The sequence below is a fragment of the Temnothorax longispinosus genome, chromosome 10, assembly GCF_030848805.1.
Source record: "Temnothorax longispinosus isolate EJ_2023e chromosome 10, Tlon_JGU_v1, whole genome shotgun sequence".
Classification (NCBI taxonomy): domain Eukaryota; kingdom Metazoa; phylum Arthropoda; class Insecta; order Hymenoptera; family Formicidae; genus Temnothorax; species Temnothorax longispinosus.
Genome location: NC_092367.1, coordinates 19,600,308 through 19,617,051, shown reverse-complemented (window position 1 = coordinate 19,617,051; position 16,744 = coordinate 19,600,308). Strand labels below are relative to the sequence as shown.

The following is a 16,744-nucleotide window of genomic DNA, read 5'->3' as shown; positions in this document are numbered from 1 at the left end:
TTGTGTAAAATCTTTTATTTCTTTTAATATATAAGAATAAATATTACTGAAATTTATCATTAAAGATACCGACAGCTCTAATGATAAATTTGGAATACTTGTTGTATCTTTGATAAAAATTGGATAATATTTTGAAAAAAAATTAGTCCGCGTAGATGCTCTTGAATGGCTATGCGGCATTAACGAGCATCTTTCCGCCTGCGATTCGAGCACAGTACCCCAGAATCATCGTAATCGAATTTGCCGAGCAACAGTTGTAAATCATGAGGACCGGCTTGCTCGTGCCATGTGTTTCGAGCGAAAACAGAGAGAAGTAGAAAAGCGGAGGAGAAAGTGAGGGCGAGGGAGCGCTGCTTGGGGGAGCTATACCCCGTTTTAAGGGTGCAGCAATTGCGAGCGTTACTTCGACGATCGATCGTGCTCTCGCACGGTCTTTCGTACTTCCTCGCCTAACTAAAAATGTAAAACAGCAAACAGTAACGAAATAAGTCCCCGCGCTTCCACAAGTTTTCTAAATACAATGATGATATTCAACACAATTAATTTAACAATATTAATAATTATTTGTTTATAAAAATAGTAATTATAACTAGTGATAACTAACTAATAGATATTTTAATATCGTCAAAAAATATCCGTGCGTTTATTTCCATCTGTAATAAAAATATTTTTAAACAGCATTCAAGAATAATTATGCATGAAAGCTTCAAATATAATATCCTGTTTATTCTTCTGACAATGAGTCGAGATCATTGAGATTTTGAATCAAGATTTCAAAAATTCTAACAATCGAAACATTATACAACACATTTTCTATTTCATAATTTTTTTAGTACGTTTAAGTTATTATAGACTTAATACATATAAATCTCTGAAGTTTATATAGTTAAGATAACATATCTGTTGGAATATACACATATATATTAAAGATATTTCTGTAAGATATATGTATTAAATTCCTTATCATATATTTAGTTATCCAATTAGCGAGATCGCGATTTCTCCGCGCGCGAGCCCTGAATTTACCTTTATTAAATGTCAACGGAGTACAATCGAATTGAAACTCGTAACTGGCTCGAAAGTTACTTCGCCAAGGACATAAGCAACGATATCTGTCCTGTGGGGGGCCGCGCCGATGGGAAGACGGAGGGTGTTGCCAGGCGCTGCGGCAACCTCTCGCTCGAAAGCCTCCCTCGAAAAGCTTAAATCGGCTTCATATCTCAGCCGCGCCCTCGCATCCCTAATCAGATCATTAACCCCGCGGAGCGTCCGCGCATGAGAAAGTTCGCCAAACAAGAATCCTGATCTTTCGATTTGCTCCTTCGAGAGTAATGCGAGAAAAGAAGCAGGCTTGACACCGAGGAAATGAAGACGCCGCCTGAAGAATATGAAATGTATTCAGAGATACTTAAGTCTACTTAATACTCAAGTCTAGAATCTAGAAAGTTAAGAGGGTGAAAGTTTCAGAGATAATTGTCAAACTTTGAAATTGTGCAAAATAAATGTCTTACAAAGAGGTGTCTATAATTTGCGATTTTAATATTTTATTTAAATAAAATCATCGTGAGTCCAATACTTGCGGCGCACATATCTGGCAATTTATAATTACAATTTTAAAAATTCTTACGTAGAGCGAGCACGAGATAACAATAGAGAGTACTCGTGAAAAAGAAGAGATCTTCTTTGCGAGTTTATCTCGCGGGATTGGAATCTCTTTTGCCGAAAGCGAGGCTCTTCAGAGCCAAGGCGAGGCCGACGAGAGAGCAAATAAATTTCCGCACAGCACAATAGAAAGCTACCGAGGAGCTACGAGAATGGTCTCAATGGTTCATTCAATTAGGATCTTTTCAACGAGGATTAAAATCCGCGAGCTTCCTTACGCTGACGGTTCTGATTTGTTGCAGAATGGAGGAGTCATCGCGGAGTCTGCTGCAACAGAAACACCGGGCCGAACAGCTGAAGCAGGAGAAAACGGCGCTCACCCTGTCCTACGAAGTACGTAAGAATAATTTGCTACATTTTAGTTTATAGATCTTCTCTAAATAATCTTTTTAAATTCCTTCTTCGTAATCTTATATAAATGAAAATATTGAGTCCAACTTACGGGATACACACACACACCTAGCAATTTATATTTATAATTTTAAAGTCTTACGCAAAACGAGCATAAGATAAAAATAGAAGGACTGTTTCTAATCTCCTCTAATCTTATTTCAGTACCGGAATTATAAATAGAGGATTAAATGTAAAAATTTATTGTATAATGTTCAACTTGTGAAACTAAATAGACGTATCACGATTTAAACAAGCTTCGGACTTTGTGGGTAGTCAGTATATGTTAAAACAGTATAGGAGAATTCATGGTAGGCGATATTCCCAACGAATTTATCTCTACAATTTGTTCCCGTCTTTGTCAATCAAACGTAGCACGTGATGCTGCACGAGGCGATGACACGCGGAGGAGATAATCGATGTTGATACGCGATCAGACGACAATCGAGCACTTATTGTTAGGGAATCGCGCGTTGTGAGGTATACGGTATTCGCGTGGAAGCCGCAGCGCGATGACAGTCCCGTAAAAGGTTTCCCCTTATCCAATAATACCGGTCTTCTTCACGGCGACGTACCCTTATTGTATTTCACCGCGCGAGCACTCGGCCCGGATTGTCCCGGGCATTGTTACAAACCCGAATTTTGCTCGGTTCCCATTATTAAATGTCAAATAGCGTGCCGGGGTCTCTCTCTCACGGCAGCTTTGTCTCGTTTCGCGCACATCGCTTGTATCATCACGGTCCTGCGATCTAATTCCTTGATTTCAGCTTTTGCGAAGATTTATGACTCCTCTCTTTTCCCTTTTTCGCAAGTTTATCTTATTATTGCACTTTCCTTTGAGAGAGAATAATCAAATTATGTGATACAATGAAATATCTCAAGCAAAAACTAGAATGTAATTAAAATTTATTATATTATAAGCGTACATTCTATTGAACGTATATCTATTATGGTTCATATTAATCAAAACTCTATCGATTATATTGAAATTTTGGAGATTTTATATTTTAAAATTTTTACGATCTTATGTCTTCAAAGAATTTATATAAATTATATTTTGTAATGTTTTTCTCTCTCAATTTAATATATAATTAGTTATTTATCTCATTATAATAAAAACCCTACCGGAAAATATACTTGAAATATTGACATTTTCAATTCTTTTCTCATATTTTCTCTATACGTTGTCACCGTGTGTGTGACGCAACATCGCATTAACTCTCCTAGGTTCACCAAATTTTAAAGTTAATACGGCAATCGCCGTACTATGCGCGAATCGCGAAGCGATTCCGGAATGGATGCTGCTATCCCATCCAAAAGAATAGCGCCGATAAACTTGCCCTCGCGTGCTTGCTACTCGTTTCCACAATTCGCGACTCTCGTAAAGCTCTCGCGGGCGATGATTTTCAACATAAAACGCGTATACCGGAAGCCCAGGTAATAAAGGGAGGGAACAGTAAACGCGGACGTTTACTGCCGATCCTTACGGCACGCGCGCTATCTCGTTCACGGGCGGTTTGCCCCTAAAAGAGTCGTACCGGGGGGGTGTCTTCTCTCCCCCCCCCCCGCAGTAGCAATAGCAGTGGCAGAGAGAACGGGCGAGAAAGAGAAGCTATATCGCCGTCCCCCACGAAATAATGTTTAATATCGATCGTCACTCGATCCCCAGGTTCGATGTCGACCCGGCACCGCCTGTCAATGACAAGCCGCGCAATCTCTATGAGAAGCGTAGTGTATAACGTTACGTCTAAACGCGCAAATGTACTTCTATTGCTGCATGTGAATCGGTGACGATTAGCAAAGGAAAAAATTCTGTCTGATCAGATCGAATGACAAGACGATGAGATCCGCAAGAGAACCGTTTTAAAGGAATTGCGAAACTCTGATTCCTTGCTAAAGAGAAAAATTGAAAAACTGAACTCATGAAGTACAACAATTAACGTTTGATAGTTTAGGTTTAAAATATTTCATCGTTTAAAAAATATAATATATAATAACAGATGGTTATGTTATACAAATTATAATATGTATTTTTACTAATTATTTTCAATATGAGGAAGATTTTGACATCCAGTTTTTATTATTAACTCTGAATTAGCTAAATTTACGTTACAGCGAGAATATAGGCGTAAAATAGAAACGCCTGGATTTTTTAGCTGTTTCTTTAAGCAGAGTGTATATGGAATTTTGGGATCTCTGCGTCATCGAGAAATAACGCGTGTCGACGAGAATTCGCAGAAGGCGGACGGTCTGTGCACTTTTACTCTCCCTCAGGCCGAGGCACGACAGAAAATCGTTGGTTTCCTCGCTCGATGCGACGCGGGGGTGTGTTAGCGAGGGCCGAGTGTTATAAATCAGACACACGCACCCTCTATTAGCACCCTGTCCCCGACAGGGTTCTCCGCGGCACTAATTCAACGTTAAACGCCTTTCTGCTAATAACGACCGGTTATTATTACCGTGCCCGACCGCGAGTCGCGAGAGAAACTCGTCCAGTAAACAATGTGCCCAATCGTTCGCCGAAACGTTTTCGACTCGTTTCTCGTTGAACTCGCCGTTTAAAAGACCGAGTCCTGATTCGAGGCAAACAGCAATAAGAGAAGCGAACCGGTCACGAACCTCACCGTCACGTAATTACTTCCGTTTGAGAACGAAAGTAAGAAAACTTCGGCAGTGGGGGGGTTAAAGTTTTTAAAGACCTCAACTGCAACTGAGGCTCCCTAGCCGATGGTACTAAAAATCAGACATTGGGAGGTTCTCCAACTTTAGAAAGAACGATAGCGGCATCTTGAAACAAGCATTTAAGAAAAATTCCGGTGTACATGTAGCAAACTTTTTTCTTTCAAACACAAGTTAAGAAAGTTGAAATCATGAAGGATCAATTCCTATAATTGATATATTCTATATTTCTGCATCTCTTCTCAGAGAAATGATTAAACTTAAAGTACTTTTGATGAATGTGAAAGATAATTTTCAATAATTCACGGAAATAGAGTGAAAAATGGATTTTTATATTTTCGAGCGTCCGAATTAGAGTCTCGTGCGTTTACATAATAATCCCTCGCTGCGACTAGGGTGTTCTCCATGTGTAGTCCTGTGAGCGGGTATTTAAGAGGCAAATGGCAATCGTCACGAGTGCCACGGCGTAATTATTCCCATTTGAGAGCAGGAGTAAGAAGACCGTTGGATGTTCCAGGTATTTTAAGAACGGATAATTTAAGAGCGGTTCCGTTCCGCAATAAGACCGTCCGTCGAGGTAATTGCGGAAATATCCGTGGTGCTGCTTGGGATATTTAAATCTCCGCGATCCGACCGGTCGATTTTCTTTTTACAGTGACCGAGTTAAACGCGAGTACGATGTTTAACACCCTGGAGCCGCAAAGGGCGACGTGAGTCACTCCGGTTTGATAGGATCGGAACAATCCATTAGCGCTTAATTTTAACGACCGCCGGGAATTGAGCTCTAGCGCGTGCTATAACGTGGGATATATTTATGGAATACTTCTGGCCTTCGTTGGCCTGCAATTTTTTACTTTCACACTGAGTTAAGATCGAGATTATGATTGCGAATGTGCATTGTGCTTTAAATAGGATTAGAACCACCGAATATAGGTACACGAAAGCGTTCGCCGAGCAATAATTTATTTTACATTCCACCAGATGATCTATAAACGTCCTAGAAATTATAGTGCCAGATTTGGAGTTGCCTACTACCTTGTTGCATGATTTAGATATTTTTGAAGAAAAGCTAAAAGTAGCTTTATTTGTAATATAGTGTAATTATATAATCCGAAAATTTATTGGTCTTTATAAATTAAATTTTGTAACTGTGACGTTATATTATCTTTTGAATTTTAGTCAAGTCTTTTTGCTTTTTAACAAAATGTCCTGCTTTACATTTTAAAATGTGCAGAGAGAGAGAGAGAGAGAGAGAGAATTTCACATTATGCACCGCCATTATAGATATAGATACAAACGATAATAATAATTATTATGCAATATTAATTAGTTATAATGATCGTTATCATTATAATACGCTATATTTTAATAAAGTACTAGCAACAATAATTATCCCGCATCGTTGCAGCTTGCTGTAATTAGGAATAGAGTTACTGTTAATTTTCAGATCCCACCACGATAATTCCCGTGCCGTTATAACAAATTCCGGATTACTATCACGCCGGTATTGTCACGTCGCGTAACATTGTTCATAAAGTATCATTAACAACTCTGTATCCCTGCATCGTCTCTGTGCGACGTCACGTAGTTTAGATGCGGTCTACGGTCGGATGTGCCAGGAATAATTTTCGCACGTTCTGTTTACAGGCGCGCGTGCACCAGTACCAGGCGCAGATATCGAAGCTGCAGCTGGAGAACGAGTCGATGCGTGGTCAGCTGCGCGGTCTAGAGGCAGCATGCGCCGGTGAAGTGCACGCCGCGCTGGTGGCACGTTTGGCGACCCTCGAGACGGAGCACGCGGCCCTGGCACGGGACGCCGACGCCCAGCGTCGGCAATACGAGCGGTGCCTGGACGACGTCGCCAACCAGGTGGTCCGCGCTCTCCTATCCCAAAAGGTTCATCGCTATGCTCTCGTTACCACCCTCCCCCTTTTCTCTATCTCTCGTTTTATCTCTTCTCGTCCCCACCGAATAGCCCGCCGCGAAAGCGTATGCTCTACGAAGGCTATTATGTACATAGAATGCTGAAGAACTTGCGTATAAACTTTGGAATTATGAGAATTCTGCAAGAAAAGCTTCTTCAAGCGTGACTTTGGAAAGGCTTTCCTTTTGGAGACTAAAGTTGTTAAAAATGGACTTTGTGTGCGAAAAGATAAGATTCTAATATTTTATTTTATTTTATGAACTTTTCTTAGACTTATTGTTAGACAAAATTTCAGCCTCTATGATTTTAGATTATTCATAGAATATACCTACATAGACAAAATTTATTCGTAATTTTTAGTACTCTATAATAACTTTCAGGACTTTTCACGCTTGAAATAATAATAATAATTTGTTCGAGAACATTAATTTTTTTAAAATTTAGAGAATGATAGAAAATAAAAAAATATTCGATACTGATGTATTATTTGTTCCTTCTAAGATAAATAGTTCAGAAAAAAAACGGAAAAAGTAAAATTTAAAAAATTAAATGGTAAAAGCGGAAAACATATTTTTAACATTAGAAGCACATTCAATATCAATTTTAAAGTTTACTTGAAAAATACTGCTTTTTGAAAGGATTAATCTGCCGCTAACACGTTTTTCCCCATTCGTTAATGCGCTTTTTGAACGGTATATCATTGCGAGATATATCGAGCAAGAGTACTGATGGCTAATGGATGTTATCAGGGTCTCAGGGAAGAAATAGGCGCATTGCAGAGACGTATACGAGAGCTTGAGGCTCAAAATCGAGCATTATCGGGACTTTTGGCGCAGGCTGCCAGTCCTGGAAGCCCGACCGAACTTATCCAAGGAATCATCGAGGCTGGTCCAGCCGCCCTGGTTGCCGCTTTGGGTCTAGACCCTGCCTGGGTTCCCCTCTCGAGGCCGCGTTCCCTCAACTTGCAGATACCCGTGATGGCAACCACTAAGTGCCGACGCAGCAGACCTCTTGGTACTAATTATTTTTCATCGTGATTAACGCATTTGTCGTGGAATCAAACGTAGCTAGAACTCTCTAATTTTTTTTTTTAATTTTTATTCTATTATGACTTGATTTATACGCCAATGATGCAATGCAATCTAAAGAGATAAGACAAAACCGCGACGCACCTACTCTTCGGGACTGCTCGACCGAATCGTTTGCAGCGCAAAAACCGTCGGAAGAGGAGGGCAGCGAGAGCCCGGAGAGCGGTAATCGCGACGAGGGCTACTCGACCATGTCGAGCGACGTCCAGGGTGAGGGCACGCGTCAGGAACCGTCGGCGCGCGGCCTCGAAGATCTGAAGGAGGCCACCGACGAGACCGAGGCCGACGTGTCACCGGATGCGCGTCTCGTCGCCCTCGACGTCGGCGATCCGGATGTTCTCTTCCTACCTCTGAATCTCACCATGGGCATCAATCCGCGCCACAGCTATCCGCCGACTAAGGATCTGCTGCCCTATCAGCATGTGATGCGCAGCTTTTCGGACAGCCACCTCTGTCTCAAGCTTACCACCACTACCAATTTTACACCGTACAAATTGCCTAGCCCCATGGGATCATCTTCCCTCTTGTTGGTAGAAGAAGAGGGTTGGGACGCCGAGTACGTGCAACAATGGCTCAGGTTTGTTTGCTATATCATCAAAAAGCCTCCAAAGGGATATAACTGTGGATTATGAAGAGTTGATTAGAGAAACGTAAAAGCGAAATGCGCGAGTATGACTCTTTGATATATAAATCTTCCATTTTTCTATTTTATCAATGTTATTAATTTCTTTTATGAGATTTATTAATCCGGTGTGAAAATACGCTGGAATTGATCATCGCACGGGTTTCAGGCTCGACGACAGTAGAAGCGCGCAACAGCACCGAGATCTGCTCGAATTGGAGTACGACAGGGCGGAGCTGGAGGATTGGAGTTTCTCCCTGTCCACGGAAGACCTCGCACAAAATGAATCCGCAATGTGGAAGGAGCAACCAGCTACTACAAACACGCCCGCCCTGCCGGCAATCAAGGAGCATAATCTCCTGGAATTGGAGGAGGACGCGAACGAGTGTCTGTGGAATGGCGCGAGCTATCTCGCCGATAGGGCTGGAGGAGAGCTGGTGTGTATGTCGAGTGCACACGATATCGATCGACATCTACGATGTTTGTTTAGTTATCCTAATAAAAATGTCATTGCGAAAAGTTTAGTCGATTACAGTCTGATTAATTCGAATGAATATAGGCGTATGTAATTATTTCAAATTTGCAAAAAAGTTAATTTATAAAGAATTTAGATTTGCCATTTATCATTGCAACTTTTAATTATTTAATATTTGTCTCAATATTCCAGACTAATTGAGCACTTATTTACCCGTTTCTTATTTATCTTTATCTTTAAGTTTTATTAAAAATTTTTAAGTAATTTAAAACAGATGATAATAATACATATTGAATAGCTAAACTTGACTCAGTTTAAATTACAGTCATAAAATCAATTTTTAAAATAAAGTTAGCGAGTTTCAGATTTATGTTACACCAACTCTCTCAGCTAATTATAATCTTTTATTTCCCAGGTTGCGCTTTTAATGGACGCGAGAGCGACCGGACCCTGGCCGTACGCCTCGAGTCCCGGTGCGTCGTGGAGCAGCGAGGAAGGTGCCCTGGAAAACTCGAGTAAGCGTTCGTCGGCGGCGCTCTCCGGCTGTAGTGACGATCCCGATACTCCGTCAATCGGCACGGACTTCACCAGAGATTTTTACCGGCTAGTAAAGTTCGAGAGTACCAAGAGCCTGGCGAGCACATCGTCCAGGAGTGGTAGACCGCCACCGGATAGGGAACAAGCGCTTCAAAGCGTCCTGTCTTTCATCGCTGAACAACAGATGTACCTCGCGGAGTTACCGAACAATCCCGTAGAATCGCAAAACGCGTCTCACTCGACCGAAGGTGATTATACTCAATTGTATTTGTTAATTAAATGGAAAACGGGCTATTTTCCACCCAAATTATCGTTAACGTAATTATACAAGAAGAAAATATAAGAGCAATTAATGAAAAACTTTTTCGAAAGGACATTAAAAAAATGTGTCTTAAATCGCGTTACTTACAGAAGTGGGCCTTAGCAAAAATGATTCCACGGGGGAGACGAAGATAGCGGAGGTAGAAGGATCATCCATTCAGGAAGGCAGTCCCGGAAACGCGATCGAAACGAGCTGCAACGACGAGCTGCTCGATCAGATACAGGTACCACCGTTGGCATCCGAGGAGAGAATTGTAAGCGCCGTGTCGTGTAACGGCGGTATCACGTATACTACAGTAACTCCATCAGAATTGGGAGCCGTTCCCGAGGAGGACGAAGAAGCCGCAACTTCCTCTACGCCTAGTACGGTTGTAAGTTTTTGCTTCCGAATACTACTTAAATTTGCACAAAGGAAAAGGAAAGCTGACCCCGTGCAATTTCCTTTGTTTTCTGAAGAAATAATTTTCTTATTTGAAGGAAAAATTTACGAAACTTTATTGATAATTTAATTTCTAGCAAAACGTTTTATTGTAATAACGATTACGTGATATTCATATAGGTCAGCCCGGCACGAGCAACGCTTCTCGTGGAGGGCAGAGATCGATCATTGAGCTTCCATGAGCGCGCCACGTCCAAGGATGTTATAGACGAATTGAACCGCATGATTCGGAAGGGTGAGGATAATACTACCACTAACATCGCTAACAACGATTCGCAAGTACAGCTGGAGAAATTAGATCTCGCTTGCTGTTGTCCTACAGGATGGGTTCACGTTGAACGTGATATTGACTTCACCGACCCTAAGGTGAGCTGCCTGCCAAAACATAAAATTAAAATATAGAAATTTTAAGTAACATATAAGTCATAAGTAATAGAATAATACTCGCAAAGTATGCTCTGACGGGTTGACTAATTTATAGATAAAAATCGATCGCTAGAAATTATTTAATAAAATACAATAATTTTTCAAAACTCCCAATGAAAGATATTACGTAAATTACTTTACTCGTGTTTTTATTCCTGTAAAAATAAACGTAATACTAATCGCTATACTTTTACTTAGGCCAGAGCCAACCTCTTAGACGTGATGTTAGCGAGCAGCGAAAGTTCCTCAGCGACATCGAGCAGCGGTTCGGCGGGTAGCGACTCAGGGGATGAACCACCTGATTACCGACACTTGCATAGATTACACCGGTACCGACGGCAAAAGAAAGGTATTTGTCTTCGGGTATCTACTCCGTAGACACTTTTGCCATGCCGTTTTCGCGCATCACCACCTCACCTTTGCGCAAAACGCATAATTTAAATGCGATTTTACGATCACTATCATTCTTAGCGCCTAATCCTTAACTAACTAAATTCTATCAACAACTATTTAATACTCTCATTATGCTTTTTGTTTAAAGTTGTAACGAAATTTACTAATCGATCAGCGTGGAAACGTGCAAAAAGCTTGAAGCTAAAGCATCTGATTAACAAAAATCTAATATTGGATGTCTATACGTTGTATGCAGAATATCTAAATTATCATTTTATACATGATCTACTTTGGTGGATAAAATGCTGCTATATATTGACTTTAGATTATAAAACTCAATTTTAATTTTAACGAATTTAAGTATTGAATACATTATTAATTAAATCTCATATTATATTTAGAGTCAGTTTTATATGTGTGTGCATCTGTGCATCTTATACTTTATTTGCAAAATCGTGTTTGCGTTATTAAATTTCAAGGAAAGACATTTTAGATGTTCTGACGATTATTCACATGTATAGTCGCCTAATGTTGAAAGAAACAAGCTTGATGACGTTTTACAGAGTTTAGGTGGTGTGCGAATAGTGCTTGCTCTCAAAAGCTTAAGACGGCAACACGTCTACACCCTTCTCGCTATACAAAATTGATGCCACACTTTTACACGTCACGTCACACTCGATCGAGCGGCTATTTTATCTACTCTCGCAATTACTTTAGACTTTAGACACTCGCAATTAACACAGTACAATTACAGTACAATCGGCGTTACTATCCCCGCTCGCGCTCAGTAGCCTTTTCGCTGTACATTGCCTTTTCCATATTTTCTGTTCAGATGGTAGCTCCTACGCGGTGTGCTTTGATTGTCACAAGAAAAGCTACGTAGTTCGGCTTAGTGACGATCAGTTTCTATAAGCGACATGACCAATTGGGAGGAATGCATTGCCGCGCCGGGGAACCTATTTCGTCCTGAACTGAACCACGTGTTACGCCCACAACGGACTGACCATTGGTTTATACTAACAGAATTATTAACCGGCAGAGAACATTCCTGGCGTAACACCTTCACGCAATTCCATCTCTCCGTCTCGTTCACGCGTATTTGCGTGGCCTACTTGGCACACATTGCCGTCCGAAAGTCTTGGGACAAGATACAGAAAGGTACATTAAATATAAATGAATGTTGATCATATAAATAATCAAAATGGTGAAACGTGTGTGTATATATAATCAAAGAAGAAGATTACACCGTGTAATCAAACGTAGTGCAATTTCTTAAATGCATTATATCTAGTTTTATATGGATAATCAAACGTAACTATCTACAAAAGTGCAAAGCAATTCAAAATATCCAAAGACTTTTAGACAAGAGTGCAAGTTGATGTGCAAATTTAATGTCATTTAATATCTTTTCAAAAATGAAAAATGCGTTAGCGCGTGTGCAATACATGAGACTGCATATATAAACATTATGTATCACTCTAAAGTGAAATAGCTCCTCAAGTGGAATTGCGTCAGGGTATAAATTGAGAATAGTTACTTTCTCTCTCGTTGTACTGCGAGCGAATTGATAATCTCTAAACCTTATTGGCACGTGCAAGACCGTTTCAGCATCTTCATCTTCATTCTCGATCGCTTCATTTCATTATATGCCTGTCTATATGTTAGATCATTAATTTCACTATCGATCATTCTTAATTTCATGTAAAATTGTAACCAACCTGAATTAATTTTTTTTCTTGCTTCATAGAAGTAACATCTTTTGATATCATATACACATGTAATTCTTAATTTATCATTATTCTTGAGCGAATCATAATCATGTCATACAAAGTACGTTGGATAAATAGCGTGCAACATGTTTAACGAATAATGTTATCAAAGATAAATTAGGTATAAATTTGTTAGAATTTATTATTCCTTAAGATTAATACATATATCTTTAAATTATTGTTAATTATTTGCCAAAAAATTAGACTGTCTCAGCTTGTATAAAGTCTACAGTAAAGCTTAGAATTAAGATCAGAAGTTCTGGGAATAAGTAAGAATATCCACATAACTTCTGTCCATGATTTATTGCATAAAACTCATGAAAACGAATACAATTAATAAAATTGTCGCACGCATGATTTGTTCGACGGTACATCATGCATCACCCACTCGGTCGTGCACCCGCCAAATGCCTAAATTCTACAAAAAAAAAAAGAAATAAAGAAAGGTGTAACCGGTGCGGTGGAGCGACAGTGGAAGGCGGAGAGACGATACGGACGGATAGAGGAGACGTGAGAAAGGAGTGAGAAAGAGAAAGAAAGAACGAAAGTGGAATAGGGAGAGAGGGTGTGAGAGGGAGACGTGAATATACGGTGAAAGAGAGTGCTAAGCCGAGCTACTCTGTGTCTGCTAGAGCCGGTATAGAGAGAAGAGAGAGAGAGAAAGAGCGCAAAATCGAGTCGATCGAGTGAAGTCTGAGAGCAGCATCTGTTGACCCGCTGCTGTGTGCCCTTGGTTTCTTCAGCGTCGGCGGCCCAGGCGCATCGCGTTCTCCGGCTGCCGTCCTCCTGGGGCTCGTCCCGGCCGTCGATCATCGGCCGCGGTGACGACTTCTTCGTGCGCTACGGGGACAAGGAGCGCGAGGCGGTGGCCTCGTTCGACTTCCTCGACGAGTTTGTCGTGGCGGCGACAACAACGACGGCGGTGGGACCCTCCTCGCTCGGCTCGGACAGCAGCCCCTTCGACCTGGACGATGACGTACCGTCCGCCGATCTCAACAGCGACATCATGAAGCTCTCGTCGCTCTAGGAACAACGGCGACGGCGGATTGATTTTACAAAACGCGTGGAAATTTTTGTCTGAACGCGAGCTCTTCCCGGCTGGTGAAACACGATGTCTTGGTTTTATCGATTTAGTCGGGAAATCTAATTTTGTTTTATTCCCTTTTTAACGAATTGTTTTTAATACATTACATTTTTTAATGTAGAGATGGTTTTAAATCGAAATTATAATTTTAAATCGCTTGTCTTCGAAGTCGAAAAAATATGTATGTAAGTTTCGCATCCGCTGGGAAAAGTCCCGCGAGTTGACTAAACGCGACACATCGTCAAATATTCTTCCCAATCACGCTAATTATAGCAAATCAAAACGGCGAGTTCTACTTAAACGTCTGATTCTATATCCATTATGCAACAAAAGGTAAATAAGGTTTCGTCAAAGATCGATTATTTTGTAATCATGTGAGAAATGTCACATTAGGTCAATGTCGCTCGTCAGCCTCTCACGATGAACGAATCGTGAACGATGAACGAGAGAACGATTTGTACATTACCTTCTTATACATCCTCGATGCTGCGGTTCGAGTTTTGAAATCTTACAGTCCTGACGTTTTATCACTAAGTAATTGGGAAAACTCGAAGTGTCACGTCGAAGATAGATTTATAGTCTGAGACAAGAACTTGTCTTGTCTCTTTTTCTCTGCGAGCTTCCTCTTACTCGAGATATAAATAACGCACTGTGGTACAGTCGAAGGTGAAGTTGATCAACTAGAATAAGTTGGCCCGAGCTAGATACAAACTGCATCCAGATTTGATCCCAGATTGTTCCTGGCTAGAGCCTGCCTGTATCAAGTCAAATAGAACAGCGATATCTTTTTCAGCGTAAAGCTACATAAATTTTGAGTTACATTTGCACTATACTTCGATGCGAACTTCCTAAACGAAAAGGATCTACTAATGGGTATGTGCGGATAAGTATTAATCAAAGAATTAGCGATAAGGATATGTAAGCAGTAGTCGACCTGTTGTGACACTAAAGTAGCGTGTGCGACGAGCACGGATTGCCACGATTGGAAGGCTCTCGTACCGGAATGAACGCACACTCACGACATGGACGTAGATATAACTTATCCTCTTTTCACGAATATTTCGGTAAATTGTATACGATTGTTATAAAAAGCAAGATCTCCGATGGCTTGAAAATTAAATAGCAACATTCTCTTAGCAAGTATTAAATTTATTGAAAAATTTATACGTTCCAATTAAGTTATAAATTAATTAAGAAATCGGCTTCACGATTGTATTTAACTTTTGAAGACTTAATAATAATGGAGTCACCATCGCGACTCGCAGAGGGTCGCGCATGGTATTTTTGGGGATACATCACATCCAACACTTCTCTCACCATCACATCACACCAACACGATAACAACAACGGCACGTTATCCCATAAATGTAAAGTTAATTTAATACTGGAAACTTTTAAAATTGAGAATTTTTTATTAAATAATTAACTCTATCAGAGATCTTGCACTTGATTAAAAGAAACATTATTTCATCGAGAACGCATTTTAAACAATATGAAGTATCATTGAATCATAACTTCGAAACGCATCACGGCACGATCACCTTCCAAAGTGAGCTTAGAGAGCATAGATTAAGAGGTACTCATCGATTTTTTATGAACCGCTAGATATTTTATACTCCCCCCCCCCTCCGCCCTTTCTTACCCTCCAGTCCCGTCATCAATCGTCAACGAGCGTCAAGAGCCGCGAATATCGTTAATTGACAATTCGATCCACGCGTGATGAACTATTTTCTTCTGTCCTTAGAGATAAGAACGTAAACGAGCCTGTACATTTTGCTTCCGAACTTTGTAACATAGTAGATTGTGAGGGAGAGAAAGAGAGAGCGAAAGAGCGAGAGAGAGAAAGAGAGTGAGATTTTTCGTGCGTAAAGAAATAACGATTACTTTGTTGCGTGAACGAAGATAGGGAGTCACTTCAGCGTAATTTGTACGAAATTCGTCGCTCCGGGACGAGCGAATTTCTGAGTAACGCGTTTGGTCGGATTATAGGCGTAAATATCATTAGCGTACTACATAAATTTAAGATAATGAGTCGATAGGGGTCGAGATATTTTACACGTAGATGTATACCCGCATGACGAGGTTCAATATTCGAGGTGGAGAGGCTGCACGGACGTTAAAAGTTGCCCCGCATTTGCTCGCGTTGCTGCTGTTCTAGTCAAGCAAGTGAGACCACGATTTTTTTTACAATCTTGATAGCCTGATCGCGTTTATCAACTCTATACTACATCATCGTACTCGTTATTCATAGAGCAGGCACTGATTTATACTAGAAATGTAGTCTGAATAATTTGGGAAATATGTTTAAGCCGGATAATCTCGCAGATTTTTTAAATGTAACATCATCTTTTCTCGGACAACGATTCGCGAACATTTGAGAATAGCTTTAGAAATATTTAATTATGATCTTTGTGATACGTTAATGATATTTTATATCGTCACGATCGTATTTAAGGTAAGACAGTGGATAAATATCAAACGATTAAATTATACATATATATTTCACTGTTATTATTTATTAAATAATAATATGGATCTAATAAGTGATGATGAGATATCATTAACAGTTAACGTAAAAAGAAATTTTCTAATTTATATCATGCCGTACAGGGTTAATTAGTGCTAATAGTGATGATCTTAAAAGATTATTTCCGCTGTCGCTATACTAATCCCAATCGAGTGACCGTAATTTATTTCAGTATTTATTTTAATTATAATGCTAAACTGATTGTGGAGGAGTAAAACTCCTTTTTCGAAGAAACAACTTTCGTCCTGCAGCCTGAAAATAATAGACTAACGACATAGCTTTAAGATGTTTGTAAGTTCTACACATTGGGGACAGCAGTGTCTCTACCTTTATTCCCGGTCGCAGAAGCAGCGAAGTCAAACGATAATCACGTGAAATGAGACTTGCTGAACGACGATGTACATAGTA

At 40.2% G+C, this 16,744-nt stretch overlaps 1 protein-coding gene across 4 annotated transcripts in view; it reads left to right on the top strand.

Annotated features, from left to right (window-relative positions):
- The window catches only part of LOC139820734 (uncharacterized), a 193,473-nt gene extending 177,654 nt beyond the window's left edge, over nucleotides 1-15,819 (top strand). For 2 of the 4 annotated variants that reach the window (XM_071791205.1, XM_071791209.1), the window contains 10 exons: nucleotides 1,905-1,995; nucleotides 6,379-6,627; nucleotides 7,405-7,669; nucleotides 7,864-8,320; nucleotides 8,535-8,802; nucleotides 9,256-9,625; nucleotides 9,789-10,069; nucleotides 10,258-10,503; nucleotides 10,762-10,912; nucleotides 13,469-15,819. In XM_071791205.1, coding sequence (XP_071647306.1) covers nucleotides 1,905-1,995; nucleotides 6,379-6,627; nucleotides 7,405-7,669; nucleotides 7,864-8,320; nucleotides 8,535-8,802; nucleotides 9,256-9,625; nucleotides 9,789-10,069; nucleotides 10,258-10,503; nucleotides 10,762-10,912; nucleotides 13,469-13,752 — 2,662 coding nt within the window. In that variant the 3' untranslated portion in view covers nucleotides 13,753-15,819. Of the gene's footprint in view, nucleotides 1-1,904; nucleotides 1,996-6,378; nucleotides 6,628-7,404; nucleotides 7,670-7,863; nucleotides 8,321-8,534; nucleotides 8,803-9,255; nucleotides 9,626-9,788; nucleotides 10,070-10,257; nucleotides 10,504-10,761; nucleotides 10,913-11,788 lie in introns of all 4 variants that reach the window. The other 2 variants (XM_071791208.1, XM_071791207.1) reach the window with 2 other exon arrangements.
- The last annotated feature ends 925 nt before the right edge of the window (nucleotides 15,820-16,744 follow it).